The 20,039-nt window shown below is 35.8% G+C and overlaps 1 protein-coding gene and 1 pseudogene across 5 annotated transcripts in view; one reads left to right on the top strand and one right to left on the bottom strand.

The window, feature by feature from the left end:
• Positions 1–20,039, bottom strand: part of Pold3 (DNA polymerase delta 3, accessory subunit) — a 101,859-nt gene that overhangs the window by 71,963 nt on the left and 9,857 nt on the right. For all 5 annotated transcript variants that reach the window (XR_007103908.1, XR_007103909.1, XR_007103910.1 and 2 more), the window contains exons 3-8: positions 19,437–19,539; positions 14,259–14,298; positions 12,814–12,946; positions 7,833–8,097; positions 6,531–6,603; positions 1,991–2,156 (exon numbers count right to left, since the gene is read on the bottom strand). Coding sequence is in view for 1 of the 5 variants with exons in the window: in XM_047516676.1 (XP_047372632.1) it covers positions 1,991–2,156; positions 6,531–6,603; positions 7,833–8,097; positions 12,814–12,946; positions 14,259–14,298; positions 19,437–19,539 (780 nt within the window). In the remaining 4 variants the exon portion in view is untranslated. The remainder of the gene's footprint in view (positions 1–1,990; positions 2,157–6,530; positions 6,604–7,832; positions 8,098–12,813; positions 12,947–14,258; positions 14,299–19,436; positions 19,540–20,039) is intronic.
• LOC124958369 (40S ribosomal protein S26-like) lies at positions 14,511–15,091 on the top strand (annotated as a pseudogene).

The following is a 20,039-nucleotide window of genomic DNA, read 5'->3' as shown; positions in this document are numbered from 1 at the left end:
CAGCACTAGCTATAATACAACATGATAAATTTTAATGGAAAAAAAGGTTGTGAAGCATGACTGTTACTCGAAAACTTTAAAGTCTAAGTAAAAGTTCATCAGGCAGAAAAGAGAAATATTTTAAAGGGAAAAACTAATAGGAACAAAGACAAGACATAAGGTCATAAGGTGATTCTCATGAATTTAAAAAAAAAAAAAAAAAAAAACCTAGACTTTATCTTGACATTATTTAGCTTCTCAGGATATTCCATCACATGATTCATTCAATAACAAATAATTTATCCTGAGTCCATGGTGTGTTGGAAACAAAAATGCGTAAGACATAGTCTCTGTCAAATACAAATACCTTATGTCTTACTTATTTTTACATATCAAATTTTCTTCTACCATGAGCTGGAAAGAAAGTATACTAGGCTCAAAGTAAGTAAAAAGAAACAATAGAGAGCAGAAATCAATGCGATAGAAAACAGAAAATTAAAGTGAAAAGTTGTCATTTTGGGGGTAAATATAAAGTTAAACTTTTACACAGTTGATAAAAAAAAAGGTTTATCACCAATCAGAAATGTAAAAATGGAATTTTTAGTGATAACTATAGATTCTAGATATTCAAAAACACAGCTATATTATGAACAATTTTACACTAGTAAGCTCAACAGAATTCCTTTAAAATTCCAAGAACTAGAAAATTCGAATAATTCTATTTAAAGAAATCAAATTCACAATTTCAAAAAACCTCCTATAAAAAAAATCCAAGCCTGGATTCACTGATGAACTTTATCAAACATCTAAGATACAAGTATACAAAAAACAGAAGAAATTGCTCCCAACTAATTTTGTGAAGTTAGCACAACCTTGAAACTAAACTTGGCAAAAACATTACCAGAAAAGAAATGAATTACAGTTCTCATAAACAGGAAAAAAAAAAAAATCCTTAGTGTATATTAATAAATCCAATCCAGTAAAATATAAAAATAATACATCATGATCAAGTAGAGTTTAATTCCAAGAATGCAAGACTGGTTTAAGTTTAAAATCAATTTGTATAATCCACCACAGTAGCGGAAACACCATGAGCATCTCAATAAATGCAAAAAAATTATCTATTAAAATTCAACACCCATTCATGATCAAACCTCTCAGCAAACTTAGAAAAGAACTCTCTCAATCTGGCAAAGGGCATCTACTAAAAATCCATATTTAACATCACATTTAGCAGGGAAATACTGAATACATTCCTGGCAATAACCACCAACAGTAAGTATTATACTCATGGTTGGGGACATTTTAATCCAGCTGTATCATATGTTCCTAGGAGGCAAGGTCCACTGGACCAAGACTTAAACCCTCTTAAACAGCACCATTTTGTTGATGTTTTCTACTAAAGTTACCCCAACTTTGCCACAAAAGTCAGGTCTTTGTGGGCCTATCAGTGCTGACAGTGTCCTTTAGAATTTCTTTCAACAGACTAATTCCTACCAACTATGAGGTAGTGTCTCAAATTCCTGGATCCATTTTTAACAGCTTGTGTGTTTTTTATTTTCTTTTCTAATTACATTTTACCACTTGAAAAATAAACTCATTGATATAAAAGAAAACAAAGAACTTTTTCTCTTAAATTTGACTGGAAACAGTAACCTTTCATTTGGCAACTTAAAGGAAAACACACATGCACACTCACACACACACTTAAGATACTTATGCCATGTCCACATATTTACAATTAAGTAAGGGGAAAAAAGACAATCAACTTAGACCAATGGGGCAAAAATATGACTTGGGGCCCTAAATCACCCAAACTGTTTGATTTCACAGGCCTATTTCACTAGATAAGCTACCAAGCTTCTCTCTCCATTTTGATTATACGGTTGTATCCCTAAGGCACTAAGAAGGACTTACCACTCAACTGAAAAGCGCCCTCTGTCAATAAACCCAAACAGACCTCTCACCCCCAGTAGACACTCTTCCCTCACAAGCAACGAAATTTTCCTACCATTTTTTTTCCTTCTGCTGCATCTTAACAGGCTCTGCTTTTTTGTTGGATTTCTTCAGGTCTGCAGGAGTTGCCAGCTTTGGTTCAGTGACAGACACTGGAGGTTGCTCCACTATTTTTTCTTCTTTCACAGCTTGTTCTGAATCCAAATTGACTTTAAGTTTATCTACAAATAAAGTATAGCCGACGATACATAACCCCATGGTGCAATATTAATCCATCATTCTTTTGACAGTCCACTATGTGCCAGGTAATATATTAGCAGCAAGGGCTGAAAGGATAAAAACAGTCCCTATTCTAATAGATCTCATAGACTATTCAGAAAATATTTCTCCTTTCCAATGCCTACTCTAGCTGTAACTGTTTTCATGTCTGCTTTCCACTAATCTCATCATATCACAGTCTGCAGCCCAAATGATAGTAAAGCAAGGGTTAGAAATACAACTTTGTGAGGTATCATCTTTCTATTTTCTTAGATAAGGAAAACTAAGAGTTGCAGGAATTAAAAGACGTTTCCCAGGAATATATAGTGGGGCTGGAGGTTGTGGTTCAGTGGTAAAGCGCTCGCCTAGCACATGTGAGGCACTGGGTTCGATCTTCAGCATCACATAAAAAAATAAATAAATAAAATAAAGTTATTGTGTCCACCTACAACAAAAAAATAAAAATTAAAGAATATATAGTCAACAGAATTTGTAGCAAGAACTTTCTATTATATTCTACCTTTTAAAACCAGGATATTCTTATTATCTCACTATCACTTTAATGATAAAATTGAAAGACATATTTTGGTTCAAATCCTCCTTCCCCCAGAGCAATTTATCTAAAAGTCCTTTTCCTCTGTAAAAATTGGGATAATATTTACAAGATTTTCATATGGCTTAAAAGAATTCAGTATGAGAGGTTAAATGACCAAACGAACACTGACAGAAAGTCAAGATAAGGACCTGGTTTAACTCCTCAAAATTTTGGCCTCTTTCCTACACCAAACTAAAGAACACAAAAACAACTACTGTGCAGCACAGAAGACTAAGAAATGAGAAAAGGGTGGGCCTCATCATTTGAGAAACTACAGAAGTACATAATCTAGGTTTTTTGCTGAACTCAGGGATAGTTTTTTGCAAGCAAGGTCACAAAATACAACTAGAAAGCTGTAAACCAGCAGAAGACTCCTCAAAAAGTTTTGGTTACCTATTTTATTACAGTTTAAGCCATTTTTATGTAGGGGAGAAAACCCCACAGATACCGTAGTCTTGGCCATTATGCACAACTTAGAATAACAATTTATAAGTCATGTATTTTACTTGAAAATATAAGCAATGAATTTGAAGTAAAGTGCAATCTATTTATACTTTTGAAAACTCGAGTGGGAAACTGGAATGGTGGAATCCACCAGCCAGTGGTGGTATATTTGCTTGCATTTTCAGTATTACCATTTGTTCTCAAATACCAGTGTTTCTCAAACTTTCCCACCAAAACATCCCAAACTGAATAAGAGAGTAAGCATGTTGCAAATGAAGAATTCCATTCCTTTTTATGGCTGAATAATATTCTACTGTCTGGATATACCACATTTTATTTATCCATTCATCTAATGATAAATGATTTTTGGATTGCTGCCACTTTTTGGTTATCATGAAATATACTGCTATGTACATTTTGTACAAGTTTTTGTGTGAACATAGAGTTTTAATTCTCTTGAGATACCTAAGAATGGAATTACTAGGTAACTTTGTTTCATTTTTTGAAATATTACCCAAGCCATTTTCCAAAGTAAGTACACTATTTCACTCTCCCACAGCAATGTATGAGGATTCAATTTCTCCACATCCTTGCCAACCTTTGCTACCATCCAGCATTAAGTTTAAATGGTTCAAGTCCCCACAATAAAGTCTCTTCATCCAACTCTTGAGCTTCATTTTTATTGCAATGATCTTGTCACGTGTCAGGTGCAATAAAAAAATCAGAATTTTACCCTGAACATTCAGTCTTTAAGAACATCTGTTAAATAAATCAACTTTGTAAGTGATTCTTTTTATTAGGTGAATAATTTTCTTACTTTGTCCAGGTTTTCCCTCTTCCTCTATTACATGCTATCATAACATCTGTAGAGCAATTCAATGATTATTTTATTTTTTTCAAATATTTACTTGTCTGTCTCTTCCATTTATATGTCTTCTCCTAGTAAAACATTCGAGCCAGGGGCCTTTTGTCTTTTTTTAAATTGTACCACCAGTACACACAGCAGGTGCTCAATCAATATTTGTTAAATAAACACATGAATAAATAAGTATATTTATATGTACAGTTTGGTATTTTTTACAACTAGCAAATATTCATATATCTTATATATTTTAAAAATAAATTTAAAAATTCACTGGTTCGTAGGGTTGCAAATATATAAAAAAAAACAACCAACTCCTGGGTGTCATCAAAATTGCCAAGAAACCATAATTTGCTTGAGTACTGGGTGGTCCAGTACCAATGACATCAGGATGATGTGTTTTCACAGAAGCAGAAGCTCTTTGATGGACTGTGCCTGCAATAATACAAATGTGTTTCTCAATAACCTAAAAGTATCACATTTTCTATGCATTTTCAGAACACAAATGTTCTTTGATAGTTTTCATGGCATACAAGATGCTATCGCCTCGGTCCCTTCCTTGGACACCAATTTGACTGTCAGAGGCAGAATTCAGACTAATTTTGCTTGCAAAGCATGTAACAAAATGCTTCTTGAAAAACTCTGCAAAACTGAGACTCCAGGGAAGTGTGCCATAATTATCCCGTGGCTCCTGAGCTTTTCCTGGTATTCTGTCACATGCTCTCAGAGGTTGTGTACTTGATATTAGAAGTATAAAAATATGTGACAATTGGTTCTTTCCATAAGAAAGACATTATTATTATTATTATTATTATTATTTTTTTTACATAAAGGAGAGTTTTATTTTCTCAAAAAGTATGTTTAAATGACCATTAGACCATTACTACTTGGGCTTGTCAAATTCACAATAAGGTCTAATTCATTATTGTGAATAATCAACATTATTGTGAATGACCAACAAATATTATGAAATATATTCAACATAACTAGCAATTAGAGAAATGCAAATTAAAACTATACTGAGCTGGGCATGGTGGCACATGCCTGTAATCCCAGTGGCTCAGGAGGCAGAGGCAGGAGGATCATGAGTTCAAAGTCAGCCTCAGCAACTTAGCAAGGAACTAAGCAACTTAGCAAGACCCTGTCTCAAAATTTTTTATCACACACACACACACACACAGGCTGATGATGTGACTCAGTGGTTAAGCATTCCTGGGTTCAATCCTTGGTACAAAAACAACAAAAACTACACTGAGATTTCATCTCTCCAGTCAGACTGGCAATTATCAAGAATACAAATAGCAACAAATGTTGGCAAAGATGAAAAGGGAACACTCATACATTGTTAGTGGGATGGCCAATTGGTGTAGTCACTCTAGAAAGCACTATGGAGATCCCTCAAAAAACTAGGAATGGAACCGCCATTCGACCCAGTTATCCCACTCTTTAGTATATACTTAAAATCAGCATACTACGGTGACACAGTCACGTCAATGTTTTTAGCAGCACAATTCACAATAGCTAAGCTATGGAACGAAACTAGATGTCCTCCAACAGATGAATGAATAAAGAAAGTATGGTACACATGCCAATGAAATATTACTGATCCATAAAGAAGAATATGGCATTTGTTGGTAAGCGGATGGAACTGAAGACTATCGTGCTAAATGAAATAGGTCAATATCAAAAAACCAAATGTTGAATGTTTTCACTGATTTGTGGAAGCTAAACCACAATTAAGTGGGGGAGGGGAAGAAGAGAAATTCAGTAGATTAGACAAAGGGGAATGAAAGGAAGGGAGGGGGGATAGGACTAGGAAAGACAGCAGAACAAATCTAACATAATTTTCCTATGTACACATATGAAAATATCTAAGTGAATCCCACCATCGTGTCCACCCTCAAGAATGGGGTCCTAATTAGAATAAGATATATTCCATGCTTGTGTAAGTTTATCAAAATGGATTCTATTGTCATGTATAACTAAGAAAAATAAATTTAAAAAATAACTAAAGAAAGGCAAAAAAGACTTGCTTCTGAGGCCCTTTGGGAGACAATAAAGGTCACACCAGGCAAAGTGGCGTCAATATCCATGACACTGACCTCAACTGGCAGCTGCCTCCCTTTAGTTTTGAACACCCATTTTCAAAAACCCTATGAAGTAAATACATCATTCTTTTTTTTTCAAGGCAGGAATTTAAGGTACAAATAGTAAACTACCTTCCAAGATATCCCAACTGAGCCCAGCTCACCCAGAAAATTCACCTTACCAGTTGCTTACTTTCATCAATATATGGTTAGTACACTGCAAATGTATGTTAGGAAGCAGGAATGCCTGGATGGGCAAAAACTGGATAAGGTGGCATTCATCTCAGGTATAAAATGTTATTACATTAACATTCACTTACTAGTCGAAGGAAAATAAAAACATGCTTACTCATAGCAGCTTTTCCAAAAAAATTGCTCATCACATTCCCCTTTCCTGGTGCTTTGCTGCCTGTAGAAGATGCCTAAAACACAGAAAAGAAAACACATTTTTTTTTTTAGTGGTTAGGGTCTGCTTAAAGTAGAATTGTCTCAAACAATCTCTTCAATAACAAAGCACACTATTCAATGGTACAGTCTCTATGTAAACATGAAAAAATGTGTAGGCATTAGATAACACAGTTTCTAATGTTAATTTTCAAAGTTTATTCTCCATGGATATGTTAAAGTTGTTCTTGAGCACATTTTAAAACAGTTTAGATTATTAGAATTAAAACAGATTAGAAGCAATATGGTACACAAGGCAGAGGGAAGCAAAATATTACATTTTTAATAATCAGAAGTACATGTGAATCCTGGTTCTACATTTAATAGCAATATAACCTCCAGGCAAATTATAAGTTTAGGCTTTAGTTTTATTACTTATAAGTGGTAAGATCCAAAAATAATTGATAAGAGGATTTAAACAAAACACTGGCACACAACAGGAATTCAATAAATATTCTGTTTCCCTCCACCCCTCTTCTCCTTTCCCAGAGCAAAAGCTTGAAAATGATAATAGTAGTAATAAAACCTTTCTTTCCTGGATATTTTAAATGGCACCTGATATTTTTATTAAGTCAATGCCCAAATAAGTGAGTGTAGATGACTAACCAATAAAAAACAAAGGGAAGAGAAAGAAGAAAGAAGACAAGAAAAAAACACACAGAGTAAGAATGTTAACTACATTAGGAAGGAAGATATATATGGCAAAGACCAGAATATAAGATATTCTCAAAATGACACATTGCTAATACACAATTCCTTGAACTCTGTAATTTTGAGGTATTTTCACAAGCATTATTTCAATGGGGTCTCCTAACAATATTACAACACGTACAGGGTAGGCATTACCATATTACAGAAAGGGAATGCAAGCTTCAGTGAGAAGCATTAGCAAAAGAAAAACGACTATTTCAAATAAGAATAAGTATTAAAGGGATCAAACCGGTAGAAAAATCAGAACTGAATATCATAACCTTAAATAATTAAACTACCAAGGATACTATTTTTTTTTTTAATTTTTTTAGTTGTAAGTGAATACAATACCTTTATTTTATTCTTATGTGGTGCTGAGGATCGAACCCAGGGCCTCATGCATGCTAGGTGAGTGCTCTACCACTGAGCCACAACCCCAGCCCTAAGGACACTGTTAATGCTTTCCTAGATAACCATTCCACACTGTAATAAAGATCCATCTTCAAAGAAGACTCACATTTGTTATTTCTTTAGCCTCTATTTTGGTCTCCTTGTTGTTATCTTGGCTTTTAGAAACAGCTTTGGAGGCAAACATTCCCATAATTCCTTTGGGCTGCTGAGAAGCCTGTTTGGAGGCAGGTGGGCCATGACCGTTGGTTGCCAGCTCATTATTGGCTTGTGTTTCATTGGATGCCTGAAGATCTGACTGTTCAAAATTGTTAGAAGATGAGGACTCTGTGGGAGCTCTAGGAACCGCAGCTGCACATTGTATGGCACTAAACCTAAGGACAGAATAGTAATATTAATTTGATGTCAATATCAAAACTCTTGTTTCTTCCACATACTACCTTCTAACCCTAATATTATAAAACTAGGGAATTCTAGAACTAGAATGGATTTTAGAAAAACTTTTGTACAAAATTCTCATTTAGGTAAATAATTGGAGAGAAGTTAGGTGATTTGTCACATCTAGTTAGTAATAGAGCTAGGTTTGGAATCAAGATTCTACCACACATTATTGAATCTCTGCTTTTCTGGGGGGAAAAAAAAAAGACTAATTGAAAAGTAGGAATATACTAAATAACAATAAAAGATTTACTAATTTTACCATCCTTAGGAAGCCAAATGGTTATCCCTTATTTAAGGACTTCTTCTTATAAGGCCAGATATGCAACATATAAGGACTGAATCGAACCTAAAAGCTCTAAATGTTAACAAGTTTCCTAGCAACTCTCCTGGCCAGAGCGGGTTATGCTTTAAAACATGGAAGCTGGGAACAGAGTCACTGGCTCTTATAACTTGTAGTCCTTCATAGCCATTTGCTACTAATTTCTAACAGTACCAACTAACAGCAGACAAGTAATTATGCTAAAGGCCAAGTGCAGGAATATGACAAATGGTTTGTGTGGCCTATTAAAGGGAACATTCATCTCATCTAATCATTGTAGGTATGCCTGTTTCCACATATACATAACATAATGTTCCACATTGTGAATGGGTAACTGATTGTTTTCTCAACAGGTTGTACTTAAAGCAAATTCTTCAACTTTCCCTATCAAAACATTTTGCTTCCTCCAGTCTGTTGCTTACTGGAGTAGGTGAGAGTTCCTTGAAGGTTTTATTCATCTTTCATATTCCAGTCACTCAGCACAAGATCTGACATAGCAAGTGTCAGAAAAAACATGTTGATCCTAGCAGCTTGGGAGACTGAGGCAGGAGGCTCACAGGTTCAAACCAGCCTCAGCAAAAGCGAGGCACCAAGCAACCCAGTGAGACCCTGACTCTAAATAAAAATACAAAAAAATAGGGCTGGGGATATGGCTCAGTGGTCTAGTGCCCCTGAGTTCAAACCCCAGGACCCCCCAATCCTCCCAAAAAAAGAAAAAGGAAAAAAACATATTGAAAGAATGACTATTTAAGGACTGAAAGTGAGGTTTCTGGCTTATCTCTCTTTAGTTTATCACCTCGATTTGGGGTGAAAGATGGGGAAGATTTAGAAACTATGCAGTGACAGCTATTACCAGAAATCACAGACACAACTTCAAGATTAACTGCTGGAATAAGTGGTCTAAGAAAATAATCCCTGATATATTGTTTCATTTCAAAAATAACATTAGACTCCAGCAGCCCCAAAGCTAGAGTCTACAGGTCCAAATATCTTACACTGATTCATTATGGTCCCAGCAAAAAACACTACCTTAAAACACATCTTTGATGCATGAGAGTTAAGAGCAGATGGGAAACATTTACTTTCATCCACTGTTCTTCCTCTCTGGCCTTGTAGTGCTTCCATGCACAAGGAAAAGGGCAATGTTTTATTTCATTGTAAACATCTAAAGTTGGCCCTCAGAAACTCTTTCTCCATTTGGTCTGCATTCCACACCTTAGGGTCAAAACCAGGAACTGGCAATGAGGAAGAGGCCAAGTTAGGCTGGGAGCATGTCTGAAGAGTGAAGAATCTGCTCAATCCTAAAATTTCAACTTTCTTCTTGTCACAGCACTTCTTAAAACACATGAAACCATGAGTCAGATCTCAGTTGGCCCATAATTCTCAGGACCAAACACAAACTTCTTTATTGGAGATAATAAATTCTTCACATTTCTACCAAGGATACTTGAAGAATTTAGGTAAAGTTTCACTGAACTGCTTCCTATTACCACAGTTCTATTAGCCCTGTTTATTTTAGTGGGCCCTGGGCAAATTTCATTTTGAACTTTTGAGTCACTTTTATTCTTGTTTGCTTACTTGTTAGATACAACAGAACTGGTTTTAAAAGCTTGACATGCCATGACAAGATTTAAATGCAGATTATTTTTTTAAATCTAATAATATATTTTATATAAACTTATCAGGTTGCTAATGTTTTCTTCCCTAAAAGACACTGGATTTATAAATTATAACTCTCTGGCTATATAATTACATTTATTTATTTAATAAATATTTGTGTAGCTATATACTCAAAGCTTTGAACTAAAGAACAATTATGTACTGAATGCTAAGTGCTAGGCACTATATCGGATATACACAAAAAACAGACACAGTCCCTATTCTCATGGAACATAACTATTTTTGGCAATTATATATTTTTCTTCTCAAGGACCAGTCTCTATCAGTTATCCCATCTCCCCTAGGATCTTCAACCTTTTCCTATGACTGTTTCCTAATACTCCTACTTTAAGTCATTCTCAACTTTAAAATTGTATATATCCTTCCTCAATGTCAACTTCTCCTTAGCTATTACTCTCTTTCTCTCCCATTTTCAATTAAATTTTCCAAAAACAGTTGTTCATATTGGCTGTCTCACTTGTCCCCATTTACTCAGTTCACCAGCATCTGGTCCTTGCCCTGAAAAAACTCTCTTGCCAAGACCACCTCTATATCCAATGGACACTTTTCAGTTCCTACCTTACTTGGCTTCTCAGCAACATTTAACAATGTCTGCCAGTCTGTCCTTGTTGAAACTTGTCCTTTAGCTTCTGGAATCCCACATACTTGTGCAATTTTCCTCTTTTCTCTGGCTGTTTTCTCTAGCATCCCTCTTTTTCTGCCCATCCCTTTCAAAAGAATTGTCACTAAATAGTGCTTACAATGTGCCAAAAACTATTGTAAGAGTTTCATGTATTTTAATTCATTTAATCCTACAGCCCTGTGAGACTGGTACTATTAGATCCATTTTACTGATAATGGAGCTGAATCACAGAGAAATTAAATAATTTTCCCAAGGTCACACAGCTAGTAATTGTGGCCTAGAGTTTTATTTTCTGCCCTTCTTCCATTCTATACAGTCTCTGCAAGACTATACCTGCTATTATGACCCAGTTGTTTACTTACCTCCTCTGATTCTAAAATCTCTGTCTTTACCCCTACTGTTTGTTAGCTCTGGACTCACCTATCTAATGCAATGAACATTCCCACCTGGGATCTGCCACAGGCTTCTCAAACTCAACATGTCTAAAATCCAATCCAACATCTTCTCCTCTTTTCCTAAAGCCCGCTCCTCCTCTTAAATTCTCTTTTAGTATTCATCTAACCAAGCCAGAAACATGAGATCATCCTTAACACCATGAAAGTGACCCCCCACCCCAGCCCACACCTTGTCCTAACCACTATCATACTTAGAAGTTTTGATGGTTATAAATTTTTAACTTTCATACCTCTCCACCCAATTCCACTTCTTCAATTCAGATAACCGTCAACTGCACACTGGATCACTGAGTCATTTCTCCACTCTCATGACCTTGCTTCCAGATTATTCCCTTCTGATCTACCTTCAACATCATAGCCAGGGTCACCTTTCTAAAGTAAAATTCTAACCATTTAATACACTTGTTTAAAAATTTTCAGTGGTTCCCAGGTACTCTCAGAATCAAATCTAAACTTTGTATCCTAGTAGTCAAAGCATAACTCCTTCTAGGCCTCTCTAGCCTTCTAATTATTTCCTACCTCTCACTCTAAGTTCAGTCATAGACAATTATCATGGTTACACACAAGCATGTTTTCTCTTAGCTGTATTTATTATCCCACTTCTTTACCTGGCTATATGTACTAGTCTTTCAGACATCAACTTAGCTGTTCTGACCTTTAAGGAAGCCTTCTCCATCTTGCCCTTTGCTTCATTCATCCAGAAGTGGGGAGAACTGCCTGACCCCAATATGTTTTTACACTATTACTCCTGTGACTGCACTGCCAAACTGTATTGTAACTGTTCTTCTCCCATCAAACACTCAGTCCTAGAACAAGTATTGGCCCATATTTACTCTATGGTGTGTGGTATATCATAGGTATTCATCAGATATTATTGAATGAATTCAAATTACCTTCTTTATTATGTGTCAAAGCAGTAGGTGCTCACAATATGTTTGCAGAATTGACTTGACCCCTCAATAAAATTCCACAAAGCAGGTATTATTATATCTAATTTAAGGATAAATAAGCCAAAGCTCAGAGAGTTTAAGTAATTTGTCCAAAGTCACTGGGCTATTAAGCACCAAAGTACAACTTAAGCCTATGATCATCAATTTCCAAAATGTACAGGTATCATAACCCATCTTCTCTGTGTGTTGTGGAAGATACAAAAGATGTCCAAAATCTCGTATCAGCTATAGAAACAGGAAAGAACTGATGGCAGGCAGAGGAATATCAAATTATGATCAAATTTTTGAAGGACATCTGAACTAGCTTTTGAAGGATGGGTAGGATTTAGACTGCAGAGACTAGGATAAGGGAGTAATCAGGGGACACAACAAATATTTCTGGTGGTGGTGACAGGATAAATATATGAGAAATAGATTTATGGGGAGTCCACTGGGGTTTTCAATATGGGTTGTGGCTGCTATTTTTCACCTTATGATGTACTAATAAAACCAGGCATGTGTCTTACTGCAAGATAAATGGGGTTTTACTAGACTTGGCATTCACTCTTAAGAGGCAGCCACTGTGTAAACATCTTACAAAATCAATTCGTAAAGAAGTCCACAAGGAACATTAAGGAGCTTACTTGCTGCAGTTCTGCAAGTTGCTTTTAAGGATGTCATAGTCGGTATTGAACAGAGGCCCACTGTCCTTTAGCATAGCTTTCTGGATGCTGTACACATGGATGCTGGCAGTCACAGCTAGCTTGGACTTCACTGCTACAAGTCAACAGGAAAAGCAGTCTGTTAATACACAAAGTTCATAGCATGTGGGGACTTTAACAAGAAACCCTTCTGCATTAAAACCATTTGCAACCTGTGGTGGTCCAAAAAACTCTGAAGGGCCAAACAGCAACCTATGCAGTGTAACATCACCTCTTCTGTCTGCAATGGGGACATTATGACAAGGTAGGTGGTGGTGAGTCATTTCTAAGTACAGCACCTGTGAGAGTATCACTCATCCAGAGGATACTCAGCAAATATTAATTAATGATGATGACTATAATTTTTTTTTTTCAGTCAGGGAAGAATCTTACACTAGCATATAATTAAACACCAAATAATCTCTACCTGAAAAGAGTTTTTTATGTACCCCAATTTTACTTTAGAGAAAGCAACTACAAAACAAAAATACAACTAACTACATAAATCTGCAGAGGAAAAACAAAAGAATATCATAAGAATAAATTTAAGCTCCACAATGGAAGGGATTGGGTTTAACTTGCTCCATGTCCCCACTGCCTGGCACAGAGCTTGGTGGATAGCTGATAATCAATATATATCTATTGAATGGTGAATGCTTGCTTTGTTTACTACTGTGGAAATTCAGAAAGAAAAATTAGACATCCCCAACACCTTGAATATTTCAAAATTAATTTAGTAAGAATCCCAACCCACTTGCAGGAGTCTTTGTATACACAAGGTACAACAGAGAAGTTTTGTATTGAGACATGGATCCAAGAACATGAGGATCTGATGGTCATATATTTTTTGAAATGGACTTTTAAATAATAGAATAGTAGCATTAAAAGCACCGAAAGTCAGACTTTTTCTGTGTTTGGTGCTAGGGATCAAAGTGTTCTACCACTGGGCTATATCCTCCCCCTAACCCCCAATTGGATTTATTTAATTTACTAGTCTTTCTGAATTATAGAAAAATATTCTTTAGCATTCTCTAAAAATGTGTTAAGAAACACAGCAACAATATTCAGAAATAACTGTGTTTTTACAGTTGATGAGATGGCCCCACATGGTATTCAAGACGGTTTTGCATGTCTGTCACAAGGTCTGAAATTCTGTGATAAAAGTGCTTTATAAATGTCAGAAGCTATTGGCTTTAAAAATGGGAAGTTATGCAGATGCAGTATCATACTTTAACATGTTTCAGAAACCGCTAATAAAAAGAATATAGGATTCTTCAGTTAAATAGCTAACATATTATATGCAGATGTTAGGGGCAGATTTTTATTATACCTACATTAATGCCATTAGAGGAAAAAGGAAAAACTTACTAAACTGTTAAAATACCTACCTTCCAATTTATCTTCTCTCACTACTGCAACCTTGTGGCACTGTAAAGAAATAACACTTCATCAACAGAACTTCAAACTTGGAAGTTTCCTTGTTAATAATTCAATTGTGCTTGAATGTGAAATTAGGAAAATAATAAGTACCCTTAAAATGTATGTTATAGTTTAATAAAATCTGACTCATTTTTAATTTGCTTCCTTTAGAACTTCTTAGTAAGGTTAAGGAAAATGAAAGTACAGATGTAAATACTACAATGAAATACAATACAGCATCTCAAATCAGTGTGAGAAAGAAAGAACTTTTTAGTAAGTGATTTAATGAGAATTACTGTATTACCATATGGAACCAGATAAAATTAGATCTTCCCTTCACACCAGACACCAGAATTAATGCTAGACAGGAAGCATAAAAGTCTGGGTAGAAGCTGAAAGGAGCAGGTTCTGGGGTTGTGGGGAACTGAGACCAGGCCATGGTGAAGAAGAGATACCAAAAAAAAAAAAAAAAAGAAGAAGGAATAATGGTCGTGCCAAAAAAGCAAAAAAGGCTGCAGCCATGTACAACCTATTTGTTGCACAACCCGTGCCAGGCATGTGCCCAAGGACAAGGCCATTAAGAAGTCCGTCATTCAAAAACTGACAGAGGCTGCAGCCATCAGGGACATTTCTGAAGCAAGTGTTTTCAACACTTAGGTGCTTCCCAAGCTCTATGTGAGTTGTGTCATTCACAGCAAGGTGGTCAGGAATCATTCTTGAGAAGCCCAGAAGGAACCAAACACCTCCACCCCATTTTAGACCTGCTGGAACTGCCCTACAACCTCCACCGAAGACCATGTAAGGAGCTGGGTTCTTAATGAGTAAATAAAAACTAGCTTCTGGAAAAAAATAAAACAGGAATTATATATTTTTTTAAATTAATGCTAATGGATCAGAGATTTTAAAATAAAAAATAAAAACATATATGCAATAGAAGAAAACATATGAATTCTTCTGTAACCTGATATAACCTAAGAATGAGAGGGTATCCTATGTACAATTCAAATTCAAAAATAATTGAAATAACCCATTAAAACCTAACAACTTTTGGATGAAAGCATAACATTAAGAAAAGTTCAAAGACAAATGATAAAGAAAAGTATCTGCAACTTTATCACAAATGGTTAGTAGAGTTTCTAAAAATAAAGAACACAAAACTGAAGAAAACAAAGACCTTTTAGAAAAATGGGCAAGAGCTATAAACAGATAATGCACAGCAAAAGGAATGCAAATGGCTCTGAAACATGACAACATGTGCTGTGTGGAAACAGGCATGCTCCATACACTGTCAGGGAAAATGAGAAATAGAGAGGTATTTGGCAATAATCAACCAAAGTACATATACAGCCGGGTGACACATGCTTATAATCCTGGTGTCTCCAGAAGCTAAGGAGGATCCCAAGTTCAAGGCCAGTCTGGGAAATTCAGTAAGACCCTGTTTCAAAATAAAGTAAAAGGGTTGGGATGGAGCTTGGTGGGAGAGGACCCCTGGGTTCAATCCCCAGTAAAGCACCAAGCCCCTGCAAAAAAAGAAAGTACATATACATTTATTTTTTGATTCAACAATCCTACTTCTAAGAATGCTATTTATTTATTTTTTTTAATTCTTAACAGACTGCATTTTGATTCATTGTACACAAATGGGGTACAACATTTCGTTTCTATGGTTGTACATGATGCTAAGAATATAATTTTAAACACACTAACAAAATACACATAACCTGGGCTGAGATTATAGTTCAGTAGTAGAGCACTCACCTAGCATATGTGAGACACTGGGTTCAAACCTCAGCACCACATAAAAATAAATAAATAAAATAAAGGTATTGTGTCCATTTACAACTAAAAAAATACTTTAAAAAAAAAACCACATAACTCATATACACTGACCTATTAGCAATAGCCAAAGATTGAAAACAACTCAGATAACTCAATGTGGGACTGCTTAACTGGCTAAGGCATATTATCAATGAAGCCAAATGTGGCTATAAGGAAAGAGGAATAGTTTTCTAACTGCCATGTAATCGGGATCTACCTCTTCATTTCTCACTTTCCCAGTTGCTGGGATAACAGGCATGATGTGTGCCATCAAATCAGCTATGCCATCACAATTGGCAGATGAACAGAATCTAAAGTCTTTCTTCTTCTTTTTTTTTTTTTGCAGTACTGGGGATTGAACCCAGGGGTGCTATACTACTGAGCTACATCCTCAGCCCTTTTAATTTTTTGTTTTGAGACAGGGTCTCATTAAGTTGTCCAGGGTGGCCTTAAGCTTGCAACCCTCCTGCCTTAACCTCCCATGTACCTGGGATTATAGGCATGTTCCATTGTGCCCAGTTAAATGTCTTCTTAAATTTAGAAATAGAAGGCTTTCTATAAGCAAGGAACAGCATAAAAGTTTATAACTTCTGCCACAGTTAGACCTTAAATGTTCTACAAAGGCCCATGGGTTAAGGCTCAGCTCCCAGCTTGGTGCTACTGTAGGATGGGAGAAACTTTTAAGAGGTAGGGCCTAAATAGGAAGTTTTAGATCACTGAGGGTATGCCCTTGAAACAGATTGTGGAATGATACTTTCTTCCCCTCTCTTTTGCATCCAGCCATGGGATGAGGGTTTCCTCTGCCATGCATTCCCAAAATGATGTTCTGCCTCACTACAGGCCCAAAAGCAATGAGGCCAATCAACCATGAATTGAAACCATGAGGCAAAATAAACCTTTCCTATTTTTAAGTTGACTTTCTTAGGTCTTTTGTTATATTAATGAGAAGATGACTGACATAATTTCTACAAGTTTTTAACAATAATAGGTGATATATAGTTTTGGAAAACATTCTTTCTTAGAAAAATTCACTGGGGAACACAACTTGAATGAACTTCTAAGATTTCATCTAAGAATTCCCTGAACCCTAAAGATCAATTTCTAATACCATTTAAGGATTCCAAATTGAGTCCCTGCCATAATGAGTTAGAGGAAAAAATGTGAATTATCTTACAATATAAATTCTTAACTTTAGATTCTAGTACAGAAGATCTGTGAACTCTCGAAATTTCATGAATAGCAACATAAGCATTTCTCTTCCAAATTTTCTTGGATCAGTGACCAAAAACAAAAATCACAGCAGGTTAAGCAAACCCTAACTGAAAATCCAAAAGTTATAAATTCTGAAACCTTTTGAACACTGGTATGGCAACAACAGTGGAAAACTCTATACCATGAAACTGTTTCATGCAGTTTCTTCTTTTTCTTTTGGTAGTGATAGGGATTGAACTCAGGACCTTGCACATGTTAGGTAAGTACTCTACCACTGAGCTACGTCCCTTACGTATCACTGAGCTTACATCGTTAAGCAAAAAATTATTAAAATATTGTATAAAATTACATTTCAGGCCATAAGGCATATATGAAACTTAAGACTTTATATTATAGTTCCTGGTGGTATCTGGTAATCCATCAACACAGGATACTACTGAGCCTCTGAGAAGAAGCCCTAGTCCATGGGACTGGCAGTGGAAGAAACAGAAAAACCATCACATAGATTTGAAGATGAGAACAAAGAAGGTATGTCTACTTTTGGGAGGAAGTCAAAAAGGGGGTATTAAATCAGAATTTATCACGTTTCCCAAGATAACTTATTATGTATATGCAAATATTAAAATAAATAAATAAACAAAACAAATCCCATAATCTGAAACACTTCTGTGGTCCCAAGCATTTCAGAAAAGGGATACTCAACCTGTACTTTAAGGGAACACAATAGACCTGCTTATGACTAGTTTGGGAACACAATGATTCTAAGGAACAGACCTGCTTATGACTAGTTTGATGGTAATGACATACCTAAAGAGACAACAATATAGTTAAACCTAGAAAAAAGACACACAGTTGCAAATTTTGACAGTATCCATTCAAAAGCCACACAGAAAGAGAATTCTGGGGGCAGGTTTATCTTTGAGAGTAAATTAATCAAGACTGCTTAATTTCCTATTTCAGATATATAATGATATCTGATTGTAAACTTGCAAATACCTTGATTATCATTTGGCTTGCCAAATAGCTTGCCAATAAGGACAGAAAATGCTGGCCAGAAAATGAGGATTTGATCCCTTGAGGAGTTTCATTTCTCCTTATAAATTACTAAATTAACATTCCAGTTTTAAATATCACATGCTTAAAATTCTTTTGCTATAAAACAAATACAGAGAGTATTTAGACAAGTGGGGGTTCTAAACTACAATTCTGAGGACAAGTCAAAGGAAAGAGGGAGACGTATTAACAGATCTCTGAGAAGAAGCCCTGGTCCATGGGACTGGTAGAAGAAGCAAAAGAACCTTCACATACATTTTGAAGAAGATGAGATCAAAGAAGGCATGTCTACTTTTGGGAGGAAACCAGAGAGGAGGTATTACTAACGTTGTTCCCAGGGCTCAGGCTGGTATAGGAGATAGAATAAGATTTCTTGGCAGAGCTTCCAGAGCCCACTAAGGCATGGGAATAGAATAATCTCTGTGCCCAAGAGAAAGACATAGAAGTAGCTAAGAGAAAGTCAGCAGACCTGAGAAAGTTTGGTTGCTGGGATGATGAAAACACAGTAGTAACCTGTGCTGATGGATGACCAGATAACACTTGGGACTACAATATAAAAAGATGTAGGAGAATAAAGATGTTCCCAGTCCACGCTTCTGCACTGCATTAGGTCAGTCCCGGGCTAATATTTCCTATCCATTAAACATAGCTATAAAGTTACCAAAATGAGTGCTCAGATGAAGTTAAAAAAAATTTTTTTTTTCTTGTGTGAACACTTAGGTTTGTGGCTTGAAATATGAACAGGATAAAAATTAATGACCACTATCCCTAACACACCTTGAAGAAAGGTATAGAGAATAATGGAAGCAATCTCCCAATATCTTCTTGTCTAGAAAATTGAATAATGATAGTCTCTGCATCACAGCCAAGATATTTCCCAAACTTTTCTGAGTTTTAGATGTAGTCTAAAAATTCAAATCCTCTTCTAGGATGAATATTTTGAATTTAAAATTTCCATAATACTAAGTCGTCTTTTTTTTTTCTTTCCTTCTCCTGTGTAAGGTTATAACACTGTTTATAGCTCAAACACATGTTAAGTTCATTATAAAATTCTGAGAACTCACAGAATGTCCATTCTGAATGATACTACCAGACACCAAATAGGTGACATGCAGCTGGGCTCCTGAATTTTCCTTCCGTTTCCTTTCGACATACTCATATAGCATCCTGTTACAAAGAAAGAAAAGTAATTCATTAGTAATAGTTTTTAACCTCATAAACTCTTAATTCATAGTTAGATATATATATGAAATCTGATAGTCCATCAAAGTTTTTAGAAGCAGTGAGGCACAGCGGCATATCCCTGCAACTACCTACTCAGGAGGCTGAGGCAGGAGGAGCTCACATTCAAGGACAGCCTCAGCAACTTAGTGAGATCTTGTCTCAAAAAAAAAAAAAAAAAGGTTTGGGAATATAGCTCAGTGATAAGAGTACCCTTGGGTTCAAGCAGGATCTTTGCTCAGTCCATGAACAGAGATTTTTTTTTTTTAAAAGGACAGACTTTAGAAGGGTCATGGGGATAGGAGTCAACTTGTTTGATTTGGCATAACAACCCAATAAGTAACACACACCTGGGTTAGATACCCAGAACAGCAAAAAAAAAAAAAAAAAAAAAAAAAAAAAAAAAGTCTAATAGGACAAGAGAGGCAGATTCACATTAAAATGGC

Source organism: Sciurus carolinensis, chromosome 11 (assembly GCF_902686445.1).
Source record: "Sciurus carolinensis chromosome 11, mSciCar1.2, whole genome shotgun sequence".
In the NCBI taxonomy this organism is placed as follows: domain Eukaryota; kingdom Metazoa; phylum Chordata; class Mammalia; order Rodentia; family Sciuridae; genus Sciurus; species Sciurus carolinensis.
This window is presented reverse-complemented; position numbering and strand designations above follow the sequence as displayed.